The 24,361-nt window shown below is 46.9% G+C and overlaps 1 protein-coding gene across 1 annotated transcript in view; it reads right to left on the bottom strand.

Moving 5' to 3' along the window:
• Positions 1-24,361, bottom strand: part of LOC122095126 (proprotein convertase subtilisin/kexin type 5-like) — a 93,281-nt gene that overhangs the window by 10,601 nt on the left and 58,319 nt on the right. The window contains exons 3-8 of the mRNA XM_042665611.1: positions 16,728-16,898; positions 11,462-11,534; positions 10,609-10,826; positions 8,664-8,900; positions 5,871-6,101; positions 4,015-4,192 (exon numbers count right to left, since the gene is read on the bottom strand). Of these exons, the coding sequence (XP_042521545.1) occupies positions 4,015-4,192; positions 5,871-6,101; positions 8,664-8,900; positions 10,609-10,826; positions 11,462-11,534; positions 16,728-16,898 (1,108 nt within the window). The remainder of the gene's footprint in view (positions 1-4,014; positions 4,193-5,870; positions 6,102-8,663; positions 8,901-10,608; positions 10,827-11,461; positions 11,535-16,727; positions 16,899-24,361) is intronic.

The following is a 24,361-nucleotide window of genomic DNA, read 5'->3' as shown; positions in this document are numbered from 1 at the left end:
CTGTTCAATTTGATTTGATTTTTCCCCTTCCTCTCTCCCTCCCTCCCTCCCTTCCCCCTCCCCCCCTCCCTCCCTCCCTCCCTTTCTTCTTCCTTCCCTTCCTCCCTCCCCTTCCTTCCTTCCTTCCTTCTTTCCTTCCTTCCCTCCTTCCTTCCTGTATGTCTGCCTGCCTGCCTGCCTTCCTGTCTGTCTTTCTTCTTCTCTCCCTCCTTTCTTTCTGTCTTCTTTCTTCTTCCTTCTACCCACCTACCCTCCCTCCTTCCCTCCCACTTTCTCTCTCTCTCTTTCTCTTTCTTTCTTTCTTTCTTTCTTTCTTTCTTTCTTTCTTTCTTTCTTTCTTTCTTTCTTTCTTTCTTTCTTTCTTTCTTTCTTTCTTTCTTTCTTTCTTTCTTTCTTTCTTTCCTTCCTTCCTTCCTTCTTCCCTTTGACAGAGTTTCAACTATATATCCAGACATACATTCACCATGTACCCCAGATGGCCTCAAATGCTTTATCTTTTTGTTTCAGCCTCCTAAGTGCTGGGATTATAAGCATACACAACTGCTTCCTCTTTCAGTGTGTTTCAATGTACCCCTGAGTGGTTCTAACTTCCATTTTAAAAAGCATCTTGAAACAGGGGGTGACATGAGTGAGGTTAGTCTTTATGAAATACATATAAAGTGCTTTGTAATGGTTGTTGGGAGTAAAAACAAATCACCATTTATGAAATTGCTGCTATTAGCCTCCGTGTTCGGGGGATTTCATAGACACAATTGCAGTTGGGTGGAGTGTACTTATTTCTATGAGGCAATCTGAAGACTGAAGTATTTGAGACATAATAGAATGAAAAGAAAGCATCAATCATGAAGTGAGTATTTGGCTCAGACCACAGATGACTCAAGGGAAAGGAAGCCACAGGAACAAGAGAGACTCATACACAGCAGAAGGAGCCGGGGCTGGGGTCAGACGCCCCAGACTTTCAGGCTGCAGTCTATCTTGGGTTAGTTGTTATAGGACACTGGGCAAGTCCCTTTACTGCGCTGAACTGGTTTTCTTATCTGTAAGGTGGAGAGACTAATCAACCTCAAGAGATTGTTCTGGAATCAAATCAAAGTGCACAGATACACTATGAGTAGAAATGCTTTACAAACTCTGAGTCAGCATACAATTATTTTAAATGACATTACGCTATTGTAACTATACAGATGAAAAGCATCTATAGAATTATATAGGGGAGGACAGAAAGGTTATTATTTCAAGGTATGTCTTACAAGTTATCAGCTGGGTGCCAGTGGCTCACACCTGTAGTCTTAGCTACTCAGGAGGCTGCGATCTGACCATTGCAGTTTGAAGCCATCCTGGGTAGAAAGTCTGTGAGACTTTTATCTCCAATTAACCACCCAAAAGTCAGAAGTAGAGCTGGGGCTCAGTAGTCAAGCACCAGCCTTGAGTGAAAAAGCTAAGGGACAGCACTCAGGCCCTGAATTTCGTGAAGCCCCAGTACCAGTACACACACACACACACACACACACACACACACACACACACACACACACACAATTATCAAAGAGTGATGCTAAAAGAATGACAATGCAGAGCTTGCTAGAACATATAGGAGAAAGAATAGTCTACCCAACTGCTTACTGGGAGGTCCGTGGGGTCCCACAAGCCTCAAAGCCTTGCAGAATCCCATGCACAAGCACAGACAGCTCCTTGACTCTTAAAGAACATTCTGTGAAGTTAAATCTCCAGATGTGTGTTGGGACAGAGTGCAGAAGGTTATATCCCCGCTTGTCCAAAGCAAAGAGATGCACCACAGGGGTCAACGCCCAACATGTGGACACCGACTCTACGAGGAATGCACCTCCACCTGCACTTAACCAGTCCTTCCCCTCCTCTTTCCGTCTCCTTAGGGTCGCTGCATACACTGGGAGACAATCGGTTCCTTAGCTCAAACCATAGCATTACATCTGTGTGTGTGTGTGTGTGTGTGTGTTTGAGAGGGTCTCAATGACTGGATCTGGGGAAGATGGAAGATCTACACATGGGATCCAGATCTTTTCAAATACTGTTCAGTGTGAAGCTGGGGACTTGGCCGGGCAGCCCCTTCCCACCCCATCTAGCAGGATCCTCCTCCACTGATCTGTGTGGCCGGGGTTTTGGATTGCAGCTAATGTGCGGGACTCTGTGTAGAGTGTTAGAGTAGCATGTGTGAAAAATAAGACATTCCCTCCCCGCCCCCGGAGCTTATAATAAGGATAAGCTCTGGAAAGTCAAAGTATTTGTCTTAATTCACCAGTGCTAGGACTTGAACTCAGGGCTTGGGTGCCATCCGTTAGCATTTTTAGCTCAAGGATGTCACTCTATCCCTTGAGCCACAGCTCCTTCCACTTCTGGCTTTTTTGGTGGTTAATTGGAGATAAGAATCTCAAGTATTTTCCTGCTCGAGCTGGCTTTAAATCATGTTCCTCACATCTCAACCTCCTGATTGGCTAGAGTTACAGGTGGGAGTTACCAGCGCCTGGCTTTACATTTTAAATTAAATGTATAATAAATGAATCAATCAATCAATCAATGAGGGAAATAAAAATGCATCCCAGTGTGTCACACTAAAATGAATGAAACAAGCCGAAGTAAGCACTGCAGACTAGACAGCATCTAGGGAAGACCTGAAGACGGGATCTGTTGATCTGGGTCTGTACCCTCCCCCTCCCCCCCCATGCCCCTCCCCCCCTCCTCTCCCCCTGGGTCCTTTCTTAGGCTCCTGGTTTGGAGGAGGAAGTTAACAATCTTTGTCTTTTCTGAGATGCTTGGTGGTGGGAGGGGCAACAGACAGACTTTATTGAAGCCTCTTCCTGATCTGCTGGAAACAGACCTTCTGATGAACCACTTATAGCTTTTCCTAACTGAAAAAATAATAGAATCCTTCTCCACTCATTCAAGGTTTTCAATGTTGCTGTCCTTGCTGTCTTTCCTTTTTATCTTGCTTGCTTTAGTTTATCTGTCTTTGAGATGGTAAAGAGGGGGTACACAGAAATGGAGAGATAAGGGGTAAACAAATACAGCAGTGGTACCCACTAGACACTATGTGAAAAATGAACTATACAACTTGTGGGTGGGGGATGGGAGGAAAAAATGGAAGAGAGTGGGGGAAGGGGTGACATTATTCAAAAAGAAATGTACTTATTACCTGACTTATATAACCGTAGCCCCTTTTACATCACTTTTATAATAACAATACAACTTTTTTTTTTTTGGTCTGCTACGGGCTTGAACACTGGGCCTGGGTGCATCCCTCAGCTCTTCAGCTCAAGGCTAGTGCTCCACCTCTTGAGCCACGGCACCACTTCCAGTTTTCTGGTTTACTGGAAATGAGAGTCTCACAGACTTTCTTGCCTGGGCAGGCTTTGAACCGTGATTCTCAGATCTCAACCTCCTGAGTAGCTAGGATGACAGGCGTGAGCCAACGGTGCCCCGCCACAATATAACATTTTTAAAGGAAAAATAATAGAATCCCTATCTGCAAAATGCTTCTAGAGTGATCCACCACGGTGCATATAGTATGTCCTCAGTGGGTGGATTTATGGAAGGCATGCTAGGGTGGAGATGAATGGGAATAAATGGAGATGCTAACTGAAATCGAGCCCTTGGAGCACATCAGCGTATCTCTCCCATTACATCCTCCATATTCTATCGGGAGCAGAACAAATCCTGGAACGGAAGGAAAAGAATATCCACTACCGGGCAGGCTGCTCTCAAGGAAGAAGGTGTTGTGTCAGCCTGAAATTTACTGACGCGCCTTATGATCAGTGAGGCTGGGCATGAAGCCCTGTGACTCAGGCAGGACCCTCTAACCGGCTGTGTTCTCTCCCGGGGCATCTGCCTCTCCTGTTTCTCTTCTGTTGTTGTGAACGGACTCGTCTTTGCTTCTCATGAGCAGTGAGGCTGGGTATACTAGTGCCGAGCCTCAGTCTCCCGATCTGTAAAGTGAGCCACTGTGTGAATCCAATGGGGAGCTTGGGCTGAGCCTCTTACCCGTCCCTGCACCGAAGCACACACTCTCTGCCCAGCTGGAGCCAGCCAGGCCGGCAGGAGAGACACTGCAGGCTGTGTTTCCCTTCACAGGTCCTGCAGGAGCTGTGGCACGGGACGCACCGATGGCTGTCCTCCTCCGCGTAGTAGCCCTCCGGGCAGTCCCCCACGCACGTCGAGTCTGCGGGAGAATAGAAGAGCCCACCTTGACAGCTACCCTGCCCCACGGCTCCCAGACCCGGTGTGTTTGCTGGGAGACACCACAGCCTCGTGGGCTGATGCAGATCCTTGGGAACAAAGGTGTTTTCCCCCTCCCTACCCCTCCCAATAGATCTGGCTGGAAGACTGCAGGCGTGCAGAGAACCTGGAATCAGCGTGGACCAGTAGTGGGAGAAGGAGGCCCTGGATAGAGATGTCCCAGGAAGAGGAAGAAAACGTTCCCCTTGTTTCCATGGTGAGACTGTGTGTACTGATGGGAAGACAGCTGTGAACATGTTCTCTGGTCTTCCCCATGCTCTCGGGGAAGTTCAGCTCCTTCACATCTGGTAGTTTTGGTGGAATTCAGTTGTCTTTCCTCTTTGCTGGTGTTAAGCCCAACCATGGCTTGCTGAACACCTTAGGACTTGTTTTACACTAGCAATCACCTTCAGACTAAATGTGCTGAAGGTAGGCAACCTTGGACTATGCTTGTTCAAGATTTTCTTTTTTAAAACTGAGGCTTGAACTCAGGGCCTTACACTCTTAAGTAGTTGTTTTAATTTTTTTTTTCTTGAGCCACACCTCCACTTCTGCCTTTTTGCAGGCTAATTGGAAATAAGTTGCTCAAATTTATCTGCCCCCCCCCCCCCCCCCGCCCGCTAGCTTCAAAGCATGAGCTTCAAATCTCAGCTTTCTGAATAGCTAGGATTACAGGGATGAGTCACCAGTGTCTGGCTGGAGATGATTTCATTTCATTTTGAGACAGAGTCTCACTATAAAGCTCAAGCTAGCCTTGAACTCTCAATCTTCCTGCCTCAGTCTCCCGCACACTGAGATTACAGGCATATATAATGCCATCATATGTAGCCAAGAAAAGGTGTTAATCAACAGCTGTGAAGGGGAAATTTTGATGAGGAGTTGAATATGAACATGTGTGTAAGGTGTCTCACACACTGTTCATTCATTACAAGGGGATCAATAGTAATCAGTTTCTCACGCAGTAGGGAGATTGGGGATCTTGGCCAGATGATCAACATTTATACCAGGGATAAGAGGCTGGTGGATATCATATGCATAGGGAGTACAATATCATCCACTCTGGCTGAAAATGCATAATCTCTATCAATCATTAAGGAAACTCACACCAGCCCCCAAGGGGAGATGGGGACTCGCTATCACAAAAGACAGAGACAGTTTTGTGCCAATGCTGCAGACTGAAGGAGGCTGAAGAGACAAGAATGCTCAATGCAATGGCTGACCCTAGATGGAACTCTAGCCAGGGGTATGTTGCAGTACTGCATCAATGTACATTGATTAGTGTTGACAACTGTCCTGTGGTTATGTCAGGAAGCTCAGCAACCATGTGCCACAAGTAAGGGTATGTTATGGATTAAGGATGGAGGGATCATCAGTGGATCAAAGATTCACAGTAGGCAACCTGGGCAAAGGGCATCGGTGTGAGGGTCATCTATGTACTTTTCTCAGTCGTGGATCTTTTCTGTAGACTTGCAAGTGTTCCCTCCCCCCCCCCCCCCCCCCATTTACTAAACAAGAAGCTGATATCCACCAGGCATCAAGCATCTTGCCAGTAGGTTCCCAAGAGGGAGAGAAAAGCCACGCCTTCCTGAGGGTGGAGGAGGAGCTGGGTGGGCGTCACTCACTGAGAAGGAGGCTGGGCCTGGGGCAGGCTTCGCACTGGTCCTCCCTGGGCCCTGAGCAGTGCCAGCACTTGCGGTGACATGGCCGACACCTGTGCCCCGCCTCATCCCAGTACTCAATGGCCGCACACTCGCTGTGCGGAATGCAGTTCCCGAGCTTGGTCTTTTTCCAGCCTTTCCGACACGTGATACAGGTCCCGGGTGATGAGCAGGTGTGGCAGAACTTGGGGCAATCTGTGGGTGTGACAGGGAGGGTGGGGGAGGAGATAGTAAGAGAAGGCCAGGATGCTCTTCTAGGAATACACTCCTGATCATCTGGAAATTTCTAAGGCTTTGTGCCAAGGATGGTAGGTAGGGCTGCTGGGCTGTAAGGTTAAGAGTTGAACTCTGCCATCACAAAATGAGAAAAGATGACGGCTTCATTTTCTCAGAGAGTCCCTGCCTGAAAAGTCACCCCAGAAATATTGGCAAGGCCCATTATAACCACACCACTGCACGGAAATGATGACAAGCATTATACAAAGCATGGTCTCTGCCATATACTCCTCTGTGGCCATTTCTGCCATCATAACCCTCATTGCCTCTTGGTCCTTTGCTTCCTTCCCCACAATAACTTCAGCTTCTCTGTCTATCTGTCTGTCTGTCTGTCTGTCTGCCTGCCTGCCTGCCTGCCCGTCTGCCCGCCCGCCGGCCCGCCCATCCGTCCGTCCGTCCATCCATCCATCCATCCATCCATCCATCCATCCATCCATCCATCCATCCATCCATCCATCCATCCATCCATCTATCTATCTATATCTTTGTGTGTCCAGGAGGGAGGGCTTGTCCTGGTGCTTGAACTTATGGCCTAGACACTGTTCCTGAGCTTTTTTCCTCAAAGTTAGTGCTCTACCACTTGAGCCACAGGTCTATTTCCAGCCTTTTGGTGGCTAATTTGAGATAAGAGTCTCACGGACTTTCCTTCTCAGGCTGTCTTGCAACTGCAGTCCTCAGATCTCAGCCTCCCGAGTAGCTAGGATTTATAGCTGTGAGACACCAATGTCTGGCTAGGCCTATACCTTTATATAGCTGTACAGAGGGGTTTCAATTTAACAAGTCAGTTTATGAGTACCATGCATCTTGGTCAATGCCATCCTTCCACCTTCCCCTAATACAGCAGTTGTTGGAAAAATCATAATCACTCATGACCAAAAATAAATTCTATCACATTCATTTATGGGCACATAGCACCCAGGGGAGGGGCCAGGCCTCTGCGGGCACCCTAGCGGTGTATCAGACACATTACAATAACACATCGGCCTATCTTCCTAGCTCCACCCATGTCTGATTGTTTTTCTTTCCTCCCCAATAGAATGTGCACTCTACAAAGGCACAGATTCTGTCTCTCTTGCTGCCCAGACCTGGGAGAGAGCAGGGCAGGAAGCAGCCTGACACTGTGGGTGAACAGGTGTGTGATGTCAGTATTGCTGTCATTCTCATCTTATTATAGCTGTGTCTGGACGTGGAGACTGCAGATGCTGAACCACGTGGCCAGCAGAGGTCAGGAGCCGAACCCAGGTCCTTCCCCAGGTCCTCCTGCCAGTGCTGACCTGATGCTCCCAGAAAGGTGTGGGCAGCTGCCTGGGCTTTAGAAAAGTCTTTCCCAGTATGCTTTTCTTCTTAGTTTGGGAATTCCTCATAATGGGCAATTTACTTTATGTTTTGGTTCCCAGATTATGAATAAGAGGCAAACAATCCATGCCCAGTCACAACAGAAGGAGGTATAAATAACATTATTTTTCTTCAGTGTGTAGGGACTGACGTGCTTGGGGGAAGTATTTGGAATGGGGCCAGAGAGGCTGAAGGTGAACAGGGAGAAATGGATGAGCTGTGGGAAGCAAATCTCAAAAGGAGACAAGACGCACAGGGGAAATTCTCTGTGACTCGCTTAGTTAATGTGATCAATTTGTAGTGGCTTAAAACTTAAACCTTTCAATTAGGCTCTTTTTTCTCTTCTCTTCTTTTTCTTTTTCTTTCTTGTCAGTCCTGGAGTCTTGAACTCAGAGCCTGGGTGCTGTCCCTGAGCTGCTTTTTGCTCAAGGCTAGTGTTCTACCATTTGAAGCACAGCTCTACTTCTGGCTTTTTCTGTGCTTAACTGGAGATAAGAGTCTCATGGGTTTTCTTGCCTGGGCTGGCTTCAAACCACCTCCTCAGGTCTCAGCCTCCTGAGTAGCTAGGATTACAGGTGTGAGCCACCAGTACCCAGCCATTTAGGGCCATGTTGAAGGCTGATCATTTCTGCTAAAATCCATTTGACTGGCATGTCATACTCTCGGTTAGGAAGAGGGTCCATGTGATATGTGACTAATAGAATGGACAAGATCTAAGATTATGCATGATTCTTTTTTTTGCGGATCGCCAGTACTGAGGCTTGAACTCAGGGCTTGGAGGCTCTCTCTTAACTTTTTCATTCAAGGCTGGTGTTCTACCACTTAAGCCATACCTCCTCTGACAGCTTTTTGGGGGTTATTGGGAGACAAGAATCTCACAGACTTTTCTACTTGGGTGGGTTTCAGATCTCAGCCTTTTGATAGTGAGGGTGGCAGATGTAAGCTATCAGCTCCTGGCTCTGAACGAGCCACTTCAAAAGACAAATGAGAACCAATTGGAGTAGACGTCCTTACAGGGTCGGGTTACAGATGTGCGGCTGGCACTAACTGCCTGGGGCAGAGGCTGTCCTTGGAAACCCATCGCTCCTCCCCCGGCAGGCTGAGTGGCAGGCTGAGTGTGTGGCCGTGCACTCAGCAGGCCCTTACCTTGGCAGCTCTCGGTCTCTTCCTCGTAGTAAGCTCCCACTGGGCACTCGTCCAGGCACTGCCCCTTGTAGAGGGACTTAGATATATCGGCACACTGCTCACAGTCATCCGCCTTGGGGCCGCTGCATTGGAGGCAGTCTTCGTGGCAGGTGATACACTGGCCTGCGTGTGAGTAGGAGCCCTGGGGACAGGACTGATGGCATGTGTCTTCATGCAGGAAGAAGTCGGGCATGCACTCTGCGGGAAGGAAGAGCGGCCCATGAGCTCCAGGGGCTGGCAGCGAAGCTAGCCCATCTCTCACCACTGGGACTCACGCTGACCCCATCCTGCCAGGGCAAATCCTCAAGGTCAAAGAGGCCCTGGCTTGGGGAGGGGCCTTACATCCTAACTCTGGGTGCTGGAAGCGGCCTGCATTTCTGATGTACCAGAAATCACTGTGGCAGACAGGGATGGCTGAGGTGCTAGGGGTTTTGTCAGAAGACCTCCAGAAGCATGAATAGTTACCTGTAGTTGTCTGATGCAAAACAGACTCTGTTCCACAATAAAAACAAGTTAGAAATTGCAGAGCAAGTTAATTTTGCATTCTGTCAGAGCACAGACCTTGGCTAGATGATTAATCAGCACAAATAATAACTTGTGGATTTATTTTGTTTCTGTTGTTATTCTTATTCGGGGAAGAATCCTTGAGGTCTCATCAAGAGGATGCTTTGAATAGAACAACACCAGGTAAGTAGCTTGTCTTGTTTTGGAGAAGAAATTGGATATGTTTCTTGGGAGATCATTCTCGAGAAAATCTTCATAGCCAGAGAGCTAGTCTCCATTTTATAGTTGTCAGTACTTCCCCGCTCTGTCTGTCTCTCTCTCTCTGTCTCTCTGTCTCTGTCTCTGTCTGCCTCTCTGTCTGTCTCTCTGTCTGTCTCTCTGTCTCTCTCTCTCTGCATGCTAAGCAAGCCCGCTACCATTTGAGCCATGCCCAGAGTACTATTGCTTCTATTTTGTTTTTGACATAGGGTCTCACTGAGTGCTTAGGCTGACAGATATCTTCCTATCTCCACTTTCTGGAATTATATGCATGCACCACCAGGCCTGGTTTCTTTTTCTTTTTCTGTCAGTCATGGGGCCTGAACTCTGGGCCTGGGCGCTGTCCCTCAGCTCTTCAGTTCAAGGCTAGTGCCCTACCACTTGAGCCACAGCACCACTTCCGGCTTTCTGTTTGTGAGGTGCTGAGGGCCTCATGCATGCAAGGCAAGCGTTCCACCATTGAGCCACCTTCCCAGCCCCCAGGCCTGGTTTCTTGGTTATCTTTTCTTGCTTTTTTTTTTTCTTTTTAGCCTGTCCTAGGGCTTGAACTGAGCACCTAGGCGATGTCTTTGAGCTTCTTTTGCTCAAAGTTAGTGTTCTACCACTTGAGCTACTGTTCCATTTCTGCCTTTTTGTGTTTTTGAGTCGTTTAATAAAGATGAGAGTCTCTCAGACTCTCCTACCTGGGCTGGATCTCAAACTGAGATCCTCAGCTCTCAACTTTGTGAGTAGCTAGGATTACAGGGGTGAGCCATCAGCTCCCCGCTTCTTACCATTCCGTTAATCACCTCTGTTTATTTTATTTTTGTTGATTGTGTGTTTTGGCTTTGTTTTTTTGCTGGTGATATGGGAATGTGAACTTCAGGCCTCATATTGCCTAGGCGGGAACACCACCGCTTGAGCCACGCCTCAATCCTGCCCTCGGCATTTGTTTAGTGTCCCTCTCTCCTTTAAGCCCGTGTGTGTGGAAGGAATCTTCTTGGTCTCAATCTGCAGACTGCATATTGGAGAGAGAGTAAGTCACTCTCAGTTTGCACCACGGTGGGTAGGTTTCCCTACGGACCGAGCCTGGCTGTGGAGGTTTGCTGAGGACACGCTGTGGTTCCCAGGGGCTCACGGGGCTCCCCCTCTCTCTGGGGAGTACCTTTGCATGTTCTCTCATGGAGACACTCCTGACACATCTCCGGACAGTGCCTGCACACCCCGTCCACAGCCACGTGTTTCTCAGGACAGGCTTCCCAGCATTCTCTGCCATCTAGGACAAACCCTTCTTCACAGGTCTGACAGTTGGTGGCATTTCCTTCGCAGATTCTGCAGGGAGAGCTGCACGGTTCGCAGAGGCCGTCTGTGCCGTAAAAGCCCCTGTGGAAGGACGGGAGAGAGATTGGAGAGGCTGCGTGCGGGGCTCGGGATGGGGCTTCAACTTGGGGAGAAAGAGATTCCCACTCAGATGGAAAGGCTGTTTGCCGTTGGCAGACAAAAGGAATTCTTCATGACTTACTGATTGAGGGTGGTATAGGGAACATCTAGAAAAATAAAACGAAAGGCTAGGCATTCTCCTGGTGAATTTGGTTCGTTTGTAAACACTAGTGGATAATAGGGCTATCATGTAGTCACCTTCTGATTCCTTGTTGTACCCCATAATTGTCATAACGTTCTTTCACGTGAAAGCCTTGTTTTTGCCGAAGAAACATCCTTTCTGTTCAATTGAATAATTTTAGAACCATTTCACCAATTAAAGAACATACTGTGGGGGCTGGGAAGGTGGCTCAGTGGCAGAGCGCTTGCCTTGCATGCCTGAGGCCTTGGGTTCGATTCCTCAGCACCACATAAGCAAAAAGAAGAAAAGCCAGAAGTGGCGCTGTGGCTCAAGTGGTAGAGTGCTAGCTTTGAGCTGAAGAGTTGAGGGACAGCGTCCAGGCCCAGAGTTCAGGCCCCACGACTGGACCCCCCCCAAAAAAAAATAAATAAATAAAAATTAAAAAAAAAGAACATACTGTGCATGGCGCTCCATGGAAACGATCTGGAAAATGAACTCTGCGACGGGTGGGCAGGGACAGGAAGGGAGAACTGGGGAAAAGCAGAGGTGAAGTGACACTGTCCGAAATGAAATGTGCTCACTCCCTCGACTCAGGGAGCAGTAACGCCTTTGTACAACACCTCAACAATAACAGTAAAATCATATGAAAAGTATTTCCATTCATGCTCTCTACAGTTGGAACCCCTTTTGTGTTCAGGGTACTTTCTACATGCACAGCCTCCTCCTCCTCCACCCCAGCGATGCCTTTGTTATAATTCGTCACCCGACATTGGCACATCTCTATCACCCCCACCTTCCCCCCCTCCCCCTACCAAGCAGCCAATCAGAAAATTGAGGCTTATGGGTACTTGCTGATGGCTGGATACGACGGTGCATTAAAACTGGCCTGACAACGAAGTGGGGAGGGGTGGTGGAGGAAGGCTGCAAAAGGAAGAGGAGGGAGGAGAGGGTGAGGAAATAAGGGTGGAACCGGAGATCCTTAGCCTGGCAACCTTACCAGAAACAGAAGGCAGACCCAGCCATCAGAAAGCCGTCTGCAAAGACCCAGTTCCCCCTACTTAACCCAAGGCCGTGCTCTGTAATGCAGAAGAGAACTAAGAGGGTAGAGCGGGGCTGGGGGGCTGTCTTCCCCACGTCTAGCCATGGGCTCTCTTTCTGTCAGATTTCTCTTCCACGACCCTTCTTTTATGTTTTGGTCTTGCCTGAATTCTTCTCTTGCCAGACACAAAGACCGAGATTATATAGCTGCCCTAAACTTTCTAGCAACCATTTGGTGTATTGGTAGGAAAATTAGGGATTAAGTTTTCTCCGCCTTGGACTCATTGAAATGATGTAAGGACTGTACCCTTCAGTGTGGTGTCCTAGAGTAACTTCACTACCCTAAAAGCCTCTGGGATCTCTTTTGTATTGGCTCCATGTTGGCTGTTTTCAGAATTGGAGTCATACAGTTCGTAGGTTTTGTTCACATAGTAATATGCATTCTGGTGCTCATGGCTCGAGGGAGGTTTGGGCTGTCCCTGAGCCTCTTTGTGCTCAAGGGTAGTGCTCTGTCACTTGAGCCACAGTGCCCCTTGTGGCCTTTTCAGAGTAGTTTATTGGAGATGAGACTCTCAGGGACTTTTCTGCCCAGGCTGGCTTTGAACTGCCATCCTCAGATCTCAGCTAGGATTACAGGCATGAGCCACCAGCACCCAGCTTCATGGTTTGATTCTTTCAGTGAATAATATTTCACTGTCTGGTGTTAAAAATAAATTTGTTGGGAGGCCAACAAATGGAGACAACTCAAGTGTCTTGGGTTCTCATGCAAACAAACAGAAGCTCAATCAAAACGGCAAAAGGAAATGTAATTTAACTAATCAGAAGCCCCCAACGAACCTTCCACTCAAAACTTCCCACTTGAGTGAATTGAACATATTTTCTGCGTGTCACTTTGGCAAACACCTTATAAAACATTCCTCTTTTCATTTCTGCAACGGAGCAATGAACCACTGGTAGTCTGGTGTGATCCGATGCATGTGCCACGCAAAACACAAACGAACTAGTTAGAATTTTAATGTGCAGTTACTATGTGCTAATAAAAAAAGACAACAAAAACAGAAAATACTTTAATGAGCCCCACTTTATCTTTTAACACCAGATGCCACATTCAGTTTACCCATTCATCAACTGCTGTAGTTTGGCTCTTGAATGTCCCCAGATGGTCACCTCCTAGGGAGGGGATGTTGGAGGATTTTAAGAAGTGGGATCTCAGTGTCGCAAGGTATAACGTTAATATGCAAAGCTGCGTAGCTGTTTTGTACACCAACAATGGACAGGTTGGGACAATAATTCCATTCTCAATAGTCTAAAAATACTTGAGAACAAACTTAGCTAGCAGGTGGTGAAAGATCTCTACAGCAAAAACGATAAAACCCTGAAAAAAGAGTGAAGACGGCAACAGAAGATGAAAACACGTCCAGCTGGGAAGGTGGCTTCGTGGTAGACGGCTTGCCTTGCATGCACGAAGCCCTGGGTTCAATTCCTCAGCACCACAGAAACAGAAAAAGCTGGAAGTGGCGCTGTGGCTCAAGTGGTAGAATGCTAGACTGGAGCAAAAAAGCAGCTCAGGGACAGTGCCCAGGCCCTGAGTTCAAGCCCCAGGACTGGCCAAAAAAAAAAAAAAAGAAAAGAAAAGACCTCCTAGGCTCATAAATCAGTAGAATCAATATTTGGAAATGGTTATACTACAAAAAGCAATTTATGGATTCAGTGTAATTCCCATCAAAATCCCAGTGTCATTCTTCATAGAGATAAAAAAAATCAATTCCAAAATTTATATGGAAACATTAAAACAAACCTAATAGAAAAGCAATCTGAGCAGAAGAGTAAGGCTGGAGGTATCATAATACATAACTGCAAGTTCTACTTACAGAGCAGTAAGACCAACAATAACAACAACAAAAATCTCTCTCTTCTCCTGTCCCCAAACATAGCATGTGTAAAACCGACAAGTAGATCATCAATAGGAAAGAACAGAAGACCCAGAAAAAAACTCACACCGTTACAGCTACTTGGTTTTTGACAAAGGAGTCAAAAACATAGACTGTAGAGAAGACAAATGGTGCGGGGCGGGGGGGGGGGGGCGGGAACTGATTATCTCCATGTGGAAGGCAATAGGCCCCTCTCATCTACCACAAAACCATTTCAAAACGGATCAAAGGCTTTACTGTAATGAAATCTTAACATGACTATGGGAAGACTTTGGACTCTGTAGTCACAGGCAATTATTTTCTGAGAAGGACTGGAAATTGAGTAGCAATTGATAAATGAGACTGCCAAAGCTTCTGCATAGCAAAGAAACAATGACAAGATCCAACCTACAGAAGGGGGAGAAAGGCTTGTCCAGCTAGTCAGTGGATAAAGGATTAATATCTAGATTATACAAAGAACTCAAAAAGTTAAACAGCAAAAGGAAAATAAATGAGAAAATGAATTGAACAGATAGCTCTTAGTGCAAATGGCTAGTGAATGCGTGAAGAAAAAAGTTCAGTATCATTAGACATAAAGAAAATGCCAATTAAGAGTACACTGAGCTTCTGCATCATCCCAAGTAGAATAACAATCTTCAAGAAAACAAGCAACTCCAAAAGAATTGGGCTTGCATGGAGGAGCAACACTGATATACTGCTGGTGGGATTGGAGGCTAGTGCAAACACGTGGAAATCAGTCTGGAGGTTCCTCAAGATAATGACGATATTTACCTTCTGACTTACCAATACTGCTGCCATAAATGGGGACACACAAGCATCTCTCTTGTATATTTATTTATAGTCTTGCATACAGTACATTCATTTGTGGTTAATTTAGGGCCTATTGAATATACAAGAGAGATACCTGCATATCCATACTTATTTTAGCACTATGCACAATAGCCAAGCTGTGGGATCAGCTTATATGCCCAATAAGAAATGAATGGAAAGGAAAGGTGGTCTATATTCAGCTATAAAGAAGAATGAAATTATGCTGTTTGCAGGAAAATAGATGGCACAGAAGATCATCATGTTGCGCGTACACAATAGGACGTTCTCACTTATGAGTAGCACATAGACCTCAACTGATGATGACAAAATAATTAATACTAATAACGTAGCATAAGTAAAAGAGGGACTGTCTGAGGAGTTGGTAGGGAGAGTGAGAAATGAGAGGTTAAAGGGAGTGAGAAGAACTCATATGTATGTGAGTATACATATTTATATATTATAAGTATATTATAAGAGAGAGGGAGAGAGAGAGAGGGATAGGAGCACTTCACTCTCATTACAGTGCGTTGCTCCTGGTGGTGTATTTTCTTCATCTCTTCCTGGGCCTAATCTTTCAATGAGGCTTCTTCTAGGGTGTGTTCCTGTGTTCAGGGAAGCCCGGAGCAGCTGCCTGCAGCCTAGGTACCATCCACCATTTCCCACATCTGGGGAGGGGGGACCCCACACAAGGGGAGGTCTGGGGGGGGTTCCATGTTCCCCCAGCAGAGCCTGGTGTGGGAAGGTGTGAAGTGGTGGGTCCTGGCAAAGGGGTCTGGAAGTCTGAGGGAGTTTTCTTTCCTCTTCAAAGGAGGGATAAGCAGGGAGAAATGAGGCTTTTCTGCCTGTGCTTCTGGCTGTTCAGGGAGGGACAGCCTGGCGGGGGATGGGGGCTGGTAGAGAACCCGCTGGGATCTGCGCAGAAGACATTTTGGCCATGGCATTCATCAATAAGGATTTCCCCGATCTGTTGCATATTCCTAGAAGTTTCCTAATGGACTTTCCACTTGCTTTTTCGTTCACTTGCTGGTAAAGCTGCTAAAGGTGTTGATAGGAAGCCCAAAGGAACAATAAAGCCAGGGGCTGGAAAACCCTGGGACTTAGAAAGTAATGTGTTGCTTTTTTTTTTTTTAACTTTGAATTCACAGCTTCTATAATTTAGAAGAGGTTCAGATCATAACATTGCTTATTGATTGATTGATTGAGTGATTGCCCATATTGGGGCTTGAACTCAGAGCCTGGGTCCTATCCTTTGGCTTTTTTTTTTCCTGGTTGGTCATGGGGCTTGAACTCTGGGCACTGTCCCTCAGCTCTTCAGCTCAAGGCGAGCACTCTACCACTTGAGCCACAGCACCACTTCCGGATTATTTCTGCTTATGTCGTGCTGAGGAGTCGAACCCAGGGCCTCATGCATGCAAGGCAAGCACTCTACCACTGAGCCACTTCCCAGCCCCCCTTGGTTTTTTTTTTTTAAATTCAAGGTGGGAGATCTACTTGAGCCACAGCTCCAATTTCCAGCTCTTTGCTGGTGACATGGAGACAAGAGTCTCAGAGACGTTTTCTTCCTAGGCTGATCTTACTCCTTAGGCCTCAACCAGAAAACCAGGCTGACATCGCTTGATCATTAATAGGAGGGAGTCACAGAGCATGCCCTCGCAAGTGCCAGTCTCGCCTCGCTACGTGTAGCTGCGTGGCATCGAGGTTTGTGTGAGAGTCCTGTGATATCTGCACCAGCATGAAATCGCGTTTCCCTCAACCCGACTCCATGGCTATGGAGCACAAGGTGCAGGGCAGGTAAAAAACACACGCCTAGAGTTGTCACCGGGAGAGGCCGGAGTCTGAAGTGGGGTTAAGTGTTGTTTGCTGAGGCCAAGGGTGACGATGCCGGTGGACACAAAGCACCCTAGCCAGCGTTCACTTACTCAGGACACCGGGAGTAGCACCTGCCTTCGTGCAGGAAGAGCGGCAAGTCCGGCTGCATGCGGCACGTGGCGCAGCGGTCGGCGGTGGAGCAGGAGCCACAGCCCTCAGCACAGTGCTCACAGCGGCCACTCCTGTCCGAGGCCCACGTGCCTTGGGGACAGGAGGCCACGCAGGCCTGAGCCAACAGATAGGCACCTAGACATGCAAGGCAGAGAGGAAAAGCCACCGTGAGCGCGAGCCGTGTGTGCACAGCTCAGGCCGACCCCCCCCCCCCCCCCCCCCACGCTGCAGCGACAAACCCTCTGCAGCCCCTGGAGCTCATTTCAGACTTAGAAAACACACATCAGTGATGCAAAGACCTCCAAGATGACTGACGTCTCTGTAAAGAAAGTAGGCAGCTGGAGGCCCTTGCCCTGATTGTTTTGCTTTCCTCTGTTATTAGATTCCGGTCTATTGTAAAGCTCCTATTTGTACCTAACTTATCAATGAAAGCATATGATAGGAATGATTTCCTTACATCCTGTGTAGGGACAACATAGTCATGATCGGCTTGGTGTACTCAGTGGGAGTTCTGGAATATGTATCTACACAGCAGGTTCCTATATGGCCCTTGTGATGGGACTTTAATGGGTCCATTATGTTAATGCAGCGTGTAAATGAAATACCCTCCTAATTCTGGGGTGGCTTATTACTTATAACTTTTAAAAAAGATTAGTTTTTTGGTGTGGATACTGGGGCTTGAACTTAGTGTTGTGTGTGTCAGGGGGTGTGGGTGTGTGTTTTGTTTTTTGTTTAAGGCTGGTTCACTACCACTTAAACCACACCACCAACCACTTCTTGCTTTCTTTTGCTAGTTAGCTGGAGATTAGAGGCTCTCAGAGTTGTCTGCCACGGTTAGCTTTGCACGTCAGCCCTCAGATCTCAGCCCCATGAGTATGGAAATGCTTTTATAAACAATGAAGACCTTGATCGTCAGTGAGTCTTTCTACTCCTACCTCTCCCTCCTCTCCCACCTCCTCTCCCACCTCTAAATTCATTATCAAAGGAAAAAAACCAAGCCTTTCCATCCCTGGTCACAGTCTCCTCCTACGTCTTCTTGTGTTAGGGGTGTGTTTCAAAAGAACAGAAATATCAAGTACCCATGGACCTTAATACATGGGCCTGTTAACACCTTGCGTGGTCTTGCTTTTGGATTAAGAAAACTATCTCTATTTGTCCCTTGATGGCCAATTTCCATCCACATTGGCCCAGCATTTTTTCTTGGCGAGTCTCCTTGGGGACAGGACCATGCAATGGGACTAGATCCAAGTCCTCCAAAGCCCGGAACTAGAACAGGTTGACATATGAGGTGACAGGAAATGGGCCTGCCCTCCCTTCCCCCGTCTCTCCCCATACTGACCTTTTGCACACGCAGTGCAACGAGTTCCAGATGCGTCGCAGGTTTGACAAGAAGAAGGACAACGTTGATTTTGTGTGGAAGCGTCTGAGTGGGAGAGAGACAGGCCAGATTGGGCTTTGAGCAGGCTGCTAATGCGACAGCATTGGAAAGACCTGGCTTCTCTCTTGCCCTGGAACATTAGCTAATTGTTGACACCTGCCCACCTCCATTCTGCAGAACTGTATTGCTTTATTTTCTTCTCCTACTCTTTCGTTAGCAATTGATGATCAAGACTTCTCTTTGCAACCTGGCAGTGACGGAAGACATGGTCCACATGGGGGAAACCGGAACTAACACATATCCCTTCGTTTCCTATGTTCAAAACGTGTGAGGTGAGGGTTGTTGCTATTGTATGTGCTCTCGACGGACCTGCAAGCCACACGTAAGAGTTTCCTGGCCTGGGTCTCAGATGGCCTCTCATTCTGTGTGGCAACCAAGAATACGTTCTGTCTCCCCATTTCTTTTTGCCTTTTTTGCTCTTTTTGGTTGCTGCTATCAGTCCATGCCTAGATCTTTGTGTTTGAGTAATCGCCACGGAATGCAAACTTCATCGATCTCATCTTAGATTTGTCCCAAATGATTGCTCAACATCCACATAATCAACCCACCCACAGACTCTCTGGTTGGCCCAGTGTTCAGCCGGCCCTTCCAGACCAACGCTGCAAGAACGTTGTCAATAGCAGGAGTGTTCCTGTCTCCCCGTCCTGAACTGGATGGGCAGGCTTTTCTCAGGAAGTCTCCTCAGCCCTCCATGGCACAATTTCAAGAGCCATATACAACCAAGTGACTCACACCATCAGCAGCATGTACCAAGATCTCGACTGAAGTTCAGAAAGTAGCTGCATCATAGGGGGACATTAGCAAAAGAGGTTCTAGCTCAGAGCCATTGCGGGCCCTTTCTCTAACCCTGCCTCTCACTTCCCTTCGCTCTCCCTGGGAGTCATCACACCTGCCGTCAGTTCCCAGCTGTGTGGCTTGCTGGTTCGCTGGGAGGTAACCATGGCTACAATAATTAAATTCTCCCAGTCCTATTTTCCAGGTCTCTAAAAGGAGAGAAGCTGGTCCCTTCTTCTGGGATTGTTGTGAAGGTTACTGAGCAAGTGCGCACGGAGTGATTAGCACAGTAGCTTGGTGGACGCGACTCCATCTGCTTCCTTCTGGATCTCTGGATTTTCCCCGTTCCACCCCCTTGTGGAGGCTTCTTGCATTTCCCTCTCCTTCCCTCCTGCGTTTATGCCTGACTGGCTCTAGAAGCCTTCAATTAGTTTAAAAAAGGGTTAAAAAGGTGCAGAGCTTTGCTGTAAAGGAGAGTTAAATATAGATATAGTTAGGGATAGATAGAGCTGAAAAATGTAGATGTTCAAGAATATGTGCACACACACACACACACATACACACACACACGCACACGCACACACACACACACACACACACGACACCTACAAACAGACACAAGTCTTCCTTTATGTATAAATGATTGTCCGGGCTGCCATGCTGAGTGGCATGCTTCTTCCTCGTTTGGAAGGAAAAGTTGGCCCAGGTTTCCCAGGATATGATTAAAGCTGATGATTGGCAGATGTATTCCCCCAGGAATACCTCCAGGGATTGTGGCAGAAAGGCGTGGAGAAACTGCTCAGAGCTGTTTGGCTTGGTGACTATCTTTGTCACCAAATGGACCCATGGGATTCTTGACATACTGATCCTGTCCTTGGGCCTCTTCACCCAGTGATACCATTCAACCCACAAGAGAAGAAAAACATGTCAGAAGTCAATATGCATACTGAGTAGTAACCAGACACTAGACAGGAAGCCCTGGGAAAGGCTGTTTCCGATCAGCCCACAGGCTTGGGCTGATTTTCTTTTGATGTTCTCATTTTTGTGCTAAAATGTCTCACTTAAAAAGATGTGTCTTAATTTTTCATACTTTTGTAAAATGTAATGTGCATTGACATGGACATGTGTATTTATAGCTTGCAGATAGTTTACATTGTAATTTGGGTATTTTACTGTTTATACTGGGTGGAATTTGGCAATGTCCCTAGCTGTCCAGCAGAGGGAGCTCTGTACAAGCAGTTCACAGCTATGAAGCTACAACTTCAAACCCAAGATTAGGGACTTTATACCAAGTTAACTAGACCTTGATTGTGATTTCCAGTATTAGCCTTTTCAATATATTCTTTTTTTTTTTTTTTTTGTCAGTCATGGGGCTTGAACTCTGGGCCTGGGCGCTGTCCCTCAGCTCTTCAGCTCAAGGCGAGCGCTCTACCACTTGAGCTACAGCGCCACTTCCGGTTTTCTGGTGGTTTATTGGAGATAGGAGTCTCACGGTCTTTCCTGCCCGGGCTGGCTTTGAACTGTGATCCTCAGATCTCAGCCTCCTGAGTAGCTAGGATTATAGGCGTGAGCCACCAGCGCCTGGCTTTTTCAATATATTCTATAATTGGCAGAACTTTAAAAGAACAGGAAAAAATGGAAGGGAAGAAAAGTCTCTTTAGGAAAGTACAATTTCTGTCCTTCAGAAATGAGTATGGCTAACCTACAAAAAGCTAGAGGCTCTTTTTTGTTTGTTTGTTTGCACCCATCCTCGGGCTTGAAGTCAAGGCCTAGGTATTGTCCCTGAGCTTTATTGCTCAAGTCTAGTGCCACAGCTTCTTTTCTGGTGTTTTGTTAGTTAATGGGAGATAAGATTCTTAAGACTTTCCTGAACGGGCTGGCTTTAAACCATGATCCTCAGATCTCAGACTCCTGGGTAGCTAGGATTCCAGGCATGAACCACAGTTTAAAGGTTTTACACACACACACACACACACACACACACATACACACACACACACACACACACACTTCAAGGTTCAAAATGGAAGAACATCATCTTTTTGAACTTATAATCTTCCTGTCTTTGCCTCTGTCTTCTTATGCTACCTGCTTACCTTTCTTTTCTGAATTTGATATATTTGGAAGAGCATTCGATGAGAGTACCTAATTTTTGATAGCATTATTCTATTTCACGGAGTGGATCTTACGTTATCTCTCTAGTCTATTATTGATAAATAATGAGCTTTTTCTATCGTTGCCATTTGAGATAATGTTGCAGTGACAGGGAAGGTAGAAGGTTCTGGTGGAAGCTGGATGCTGGTGGCGTATGCTTGTAATCCTAACTACTCAGGAGGTAGACATCAGGAGGATCAGGGCGGGTGCCAGCCTAGAATAGCTGGGTACGCTTGCATGTACCTGTTACCCTAGCAATTTGTGGGAGGCTGAGTCGGGGTGGGGGGGAGGGAGGATCATAGTTATAGGCCAGCCCAGCTTCCCCTCCCATCCCCCTCTCCCCCCCAAACAGTGCTAGTCAGCGTGGTGCATGCCTGTCAGATAAATCTGGCAGACTGGGGCCAAAAATGAGACCATGATCACACACACAGCTACCGCAAGGAGAAGGGAAGGGAAAGGAAATAGCTTGAGTCCCGGCTCAAGCTGTAGAGCACCTACTTAACAAGGCACCTGGAGTTCAAACCCCAATATCGCCCCTTCCTTCCCCCCCCCTCCTCCCCAAAACCTACAAGAATAGATTTGTTTTTTGGGGGTGAACTGGGGATTGATATGCAGTGCCCGGCCATGGAGCTACAGCCTCAGTCCGAGTGGCTTCTGTGGACAGCTTTTCCAGGCGGGACCACTCACTGCCTCTGAAATGCCCTTACAACCCATGTCCCATGTCTCCCTGGAACATCTCCCGGTGTTGTGTGGATGACCCTCTCCCCCTCTACTTTGACATCCAAGTCCCCCTTCCCGGCTGCTCCCGGCTGCTCCTGGCTGCCTGGGCGGGTGATCTGCTGGTGGAGACGGTGGGTGTGGGGGGTGTGGGGCTGAAGGTTCTTCCCTGACTCCTTGTTACCTCTTTTCATTTGAACCTTCCACCTTCGGGGCTCTGGCAGCAAGTTCTTCACCAAAGATGGGTTTGCACTGGGCACAGCTTCTTTTTTTATTTAAGAAAGAAAAAAAGAGCAGTTTTTTTAAAAATGCAAAATGAAGAATGAAGAGGAAGCTCACTAAGAACCCCACACCCCTCATTGATCTTAGCTGCGGCTCCTTTGACAATGAGATGCCCCACGCAAGTATCGGTGTGTGCACAGGTACGTGCGTGTGCAAGCATTCATCCACAGATGCTGCATATGCAATACTAGTCTTGTGCATCATCTTTAACAGTATGAATCTTGCAAGTGTTTTCTTTTGTCAGGAAAATCTGTTCTTTTTGGGGGGGAGGAGGCAATATTAGGGCTTCAACTCAGGGCCTGCAGCTTCTCACTTTTATGCTCAGAGCTGGTGCTCATCCACTTGACTCGTGCCTCCAGGGTAGCATTTTGTTGGTTAGTTAGAGATAGAATCTCATGGACTTTTAGGCCCAGGCTGGCTGTGAACCAAAATCCAAGTCTCAGCCTCCTGAGGATTACAGGCAGGTGCCACCAGGGTCTAGCGTACAATAATGTTTGTTTGTTTGCCTATTTATTTGTATGAATCACAAGTCATTTATTTCTGGTTACATCTTCAGATTGGCCTCTTGCTTTTGCTGCTGTGAAGAAAGCCACTGGGAACATTTTTGTGGGGGTTCGTGCTTATCAAAGCCTGGGGTCTGCCTGGCTATTTGGCATCCTGACTGACCATGATTTTCTGCCTTCTGTCTGAGATTATTTCCTCCAGATCTTTAATATTTCTTAAACCCTAAAATTGCTTTAAAAAATCAACTAGGAAATCTAGTGCCTCCAGTGTTAAGACTAGTTTTATGGAATAGACCTTTAATATTCTATATTAGTATGTTTTTTCACAGGTAATTTTTTTTCTTTTGCCAGTCCTGGGGCTTGAACTCAGGGCCTGGGCACTGACCCTGAGCTTCTTTTGCTCAAGGCTAGCACTCTACCACTCAAATCACAGTGCCACTTCTGGCTTTTTCTGTGTACTGAGGAAGGAATCGAACCCAGGGCTTTATGCATGCTAGGCAAGCACTCTACCACTAGGCCCTATTCCCAGCCCCACATGCAATTGTAAAATGACTAGGCGAAGTAAGTTTCTCACACTCATTTTATAGATGAGGAAACTGAGGCTCAGTGAGGAAGAGTCATTTGCTCAGAGTTATGCTGTCCATAAAGATCAGAGATGGGATTTGAACTCAGGTCTACCTAACTCTAGAGTTACTTTTTACTTGATGGTGCTGGGCCTTGTGCTTGCCAGGCAAGTGCTCCACCACAAAGCTTCTCTCCTAGCTCCTAGAGCTGCTGAATGCTTGAATCCTCCTCCCCTAGACAGCTTCTGTTTTCAGCAGTGAATTTGGATTCTAAAGTAGTTTTAGAGAGGCTAACACAATGGTATGCTGGCTAAATAGTTCTCTAGAAAACAATACATTTGTAGAGTTGACAATTGCTGCGGTGTCAATATTGCCACCAGAGCTCATTTCTAGCAATGTCTGTGGCCTCACAGTATACCTACAAAATTCCCAGATGTTCAACCATCAATGCAAGTCAGTACCACTTGTTCCTTCATATCCCAGGGCCGAAGTGGTAGGTGACTTGGGTATGCTGCACTTATATTCTGCGCTCTGATTGGTCAGCTCAATACACATCACATTCCCTCTTTCTACAGGCAACTAATATACATAGATGGATGAAGTCCTTCTGAAGATCAGCTCTCTATGGAATCTTTAGATGAACTTTAGAAGCACTCAATGTTCTGTTACTTTAGAAAAGACTCTCTCTTCTCCCGCATGGCTTTCAGTATGTGTGAACAAGTCTGAGAGTCCAGTCTTTCCTTGAGCGTAGAAATTAAGATCAAAAAGATGGACTAGTGATTAATTGTTAGTATGTGGTCAAAGATAAAAAGTTAATTCCCAGGCCTGTGCATGTAGATTACAGTCCCCTGGCAACATCCAATTAGAGCTAGCTCCAGCATGGATTTAATTGATGAGGGAAATAGGTAAGAGGGGGACTTTTCAGGACCAACTCGAGGATTTCAGCACTACTCGGGGAGGAGGGGGGAAAACCTCTTAAGAAAATGCAAATGCCTTCACAGTAGCAAAGGAGACAATTTCCATTTCCAGCAAGGGGTGTATGGAAACCAACGAAGTGATCATCTTCTTCCCAAGCTATGACCTGCGGCATGCTATGTCTGGGCATGCCCAGACACGCTGGCTGTGTGTGATGTGTGATGTTTGGGTCACTGCAAAAAGCTACTTGTG

This window comes from Dipodomys spectabilis, unplaced genomic scaffold, assembly GCF_019054845.1.
Source record: "Dipodomys spectabilis isolate Male_0828 unplaced genomic scaffold, ASM1905484v1 ptg000335l, whole genome shotgun sequence".
Taxonomy (NCBI): Eukaryota; Metazoa; Chordata; class Mammalia; order Rodentia; family Heteromyidae; genus Dipodomys; species Dipodomys spectabilis.
Note: the sequence above shows the minus strand (reverse complement) of the source record. Positions and strands in the feature narration are given on the sequence as shown.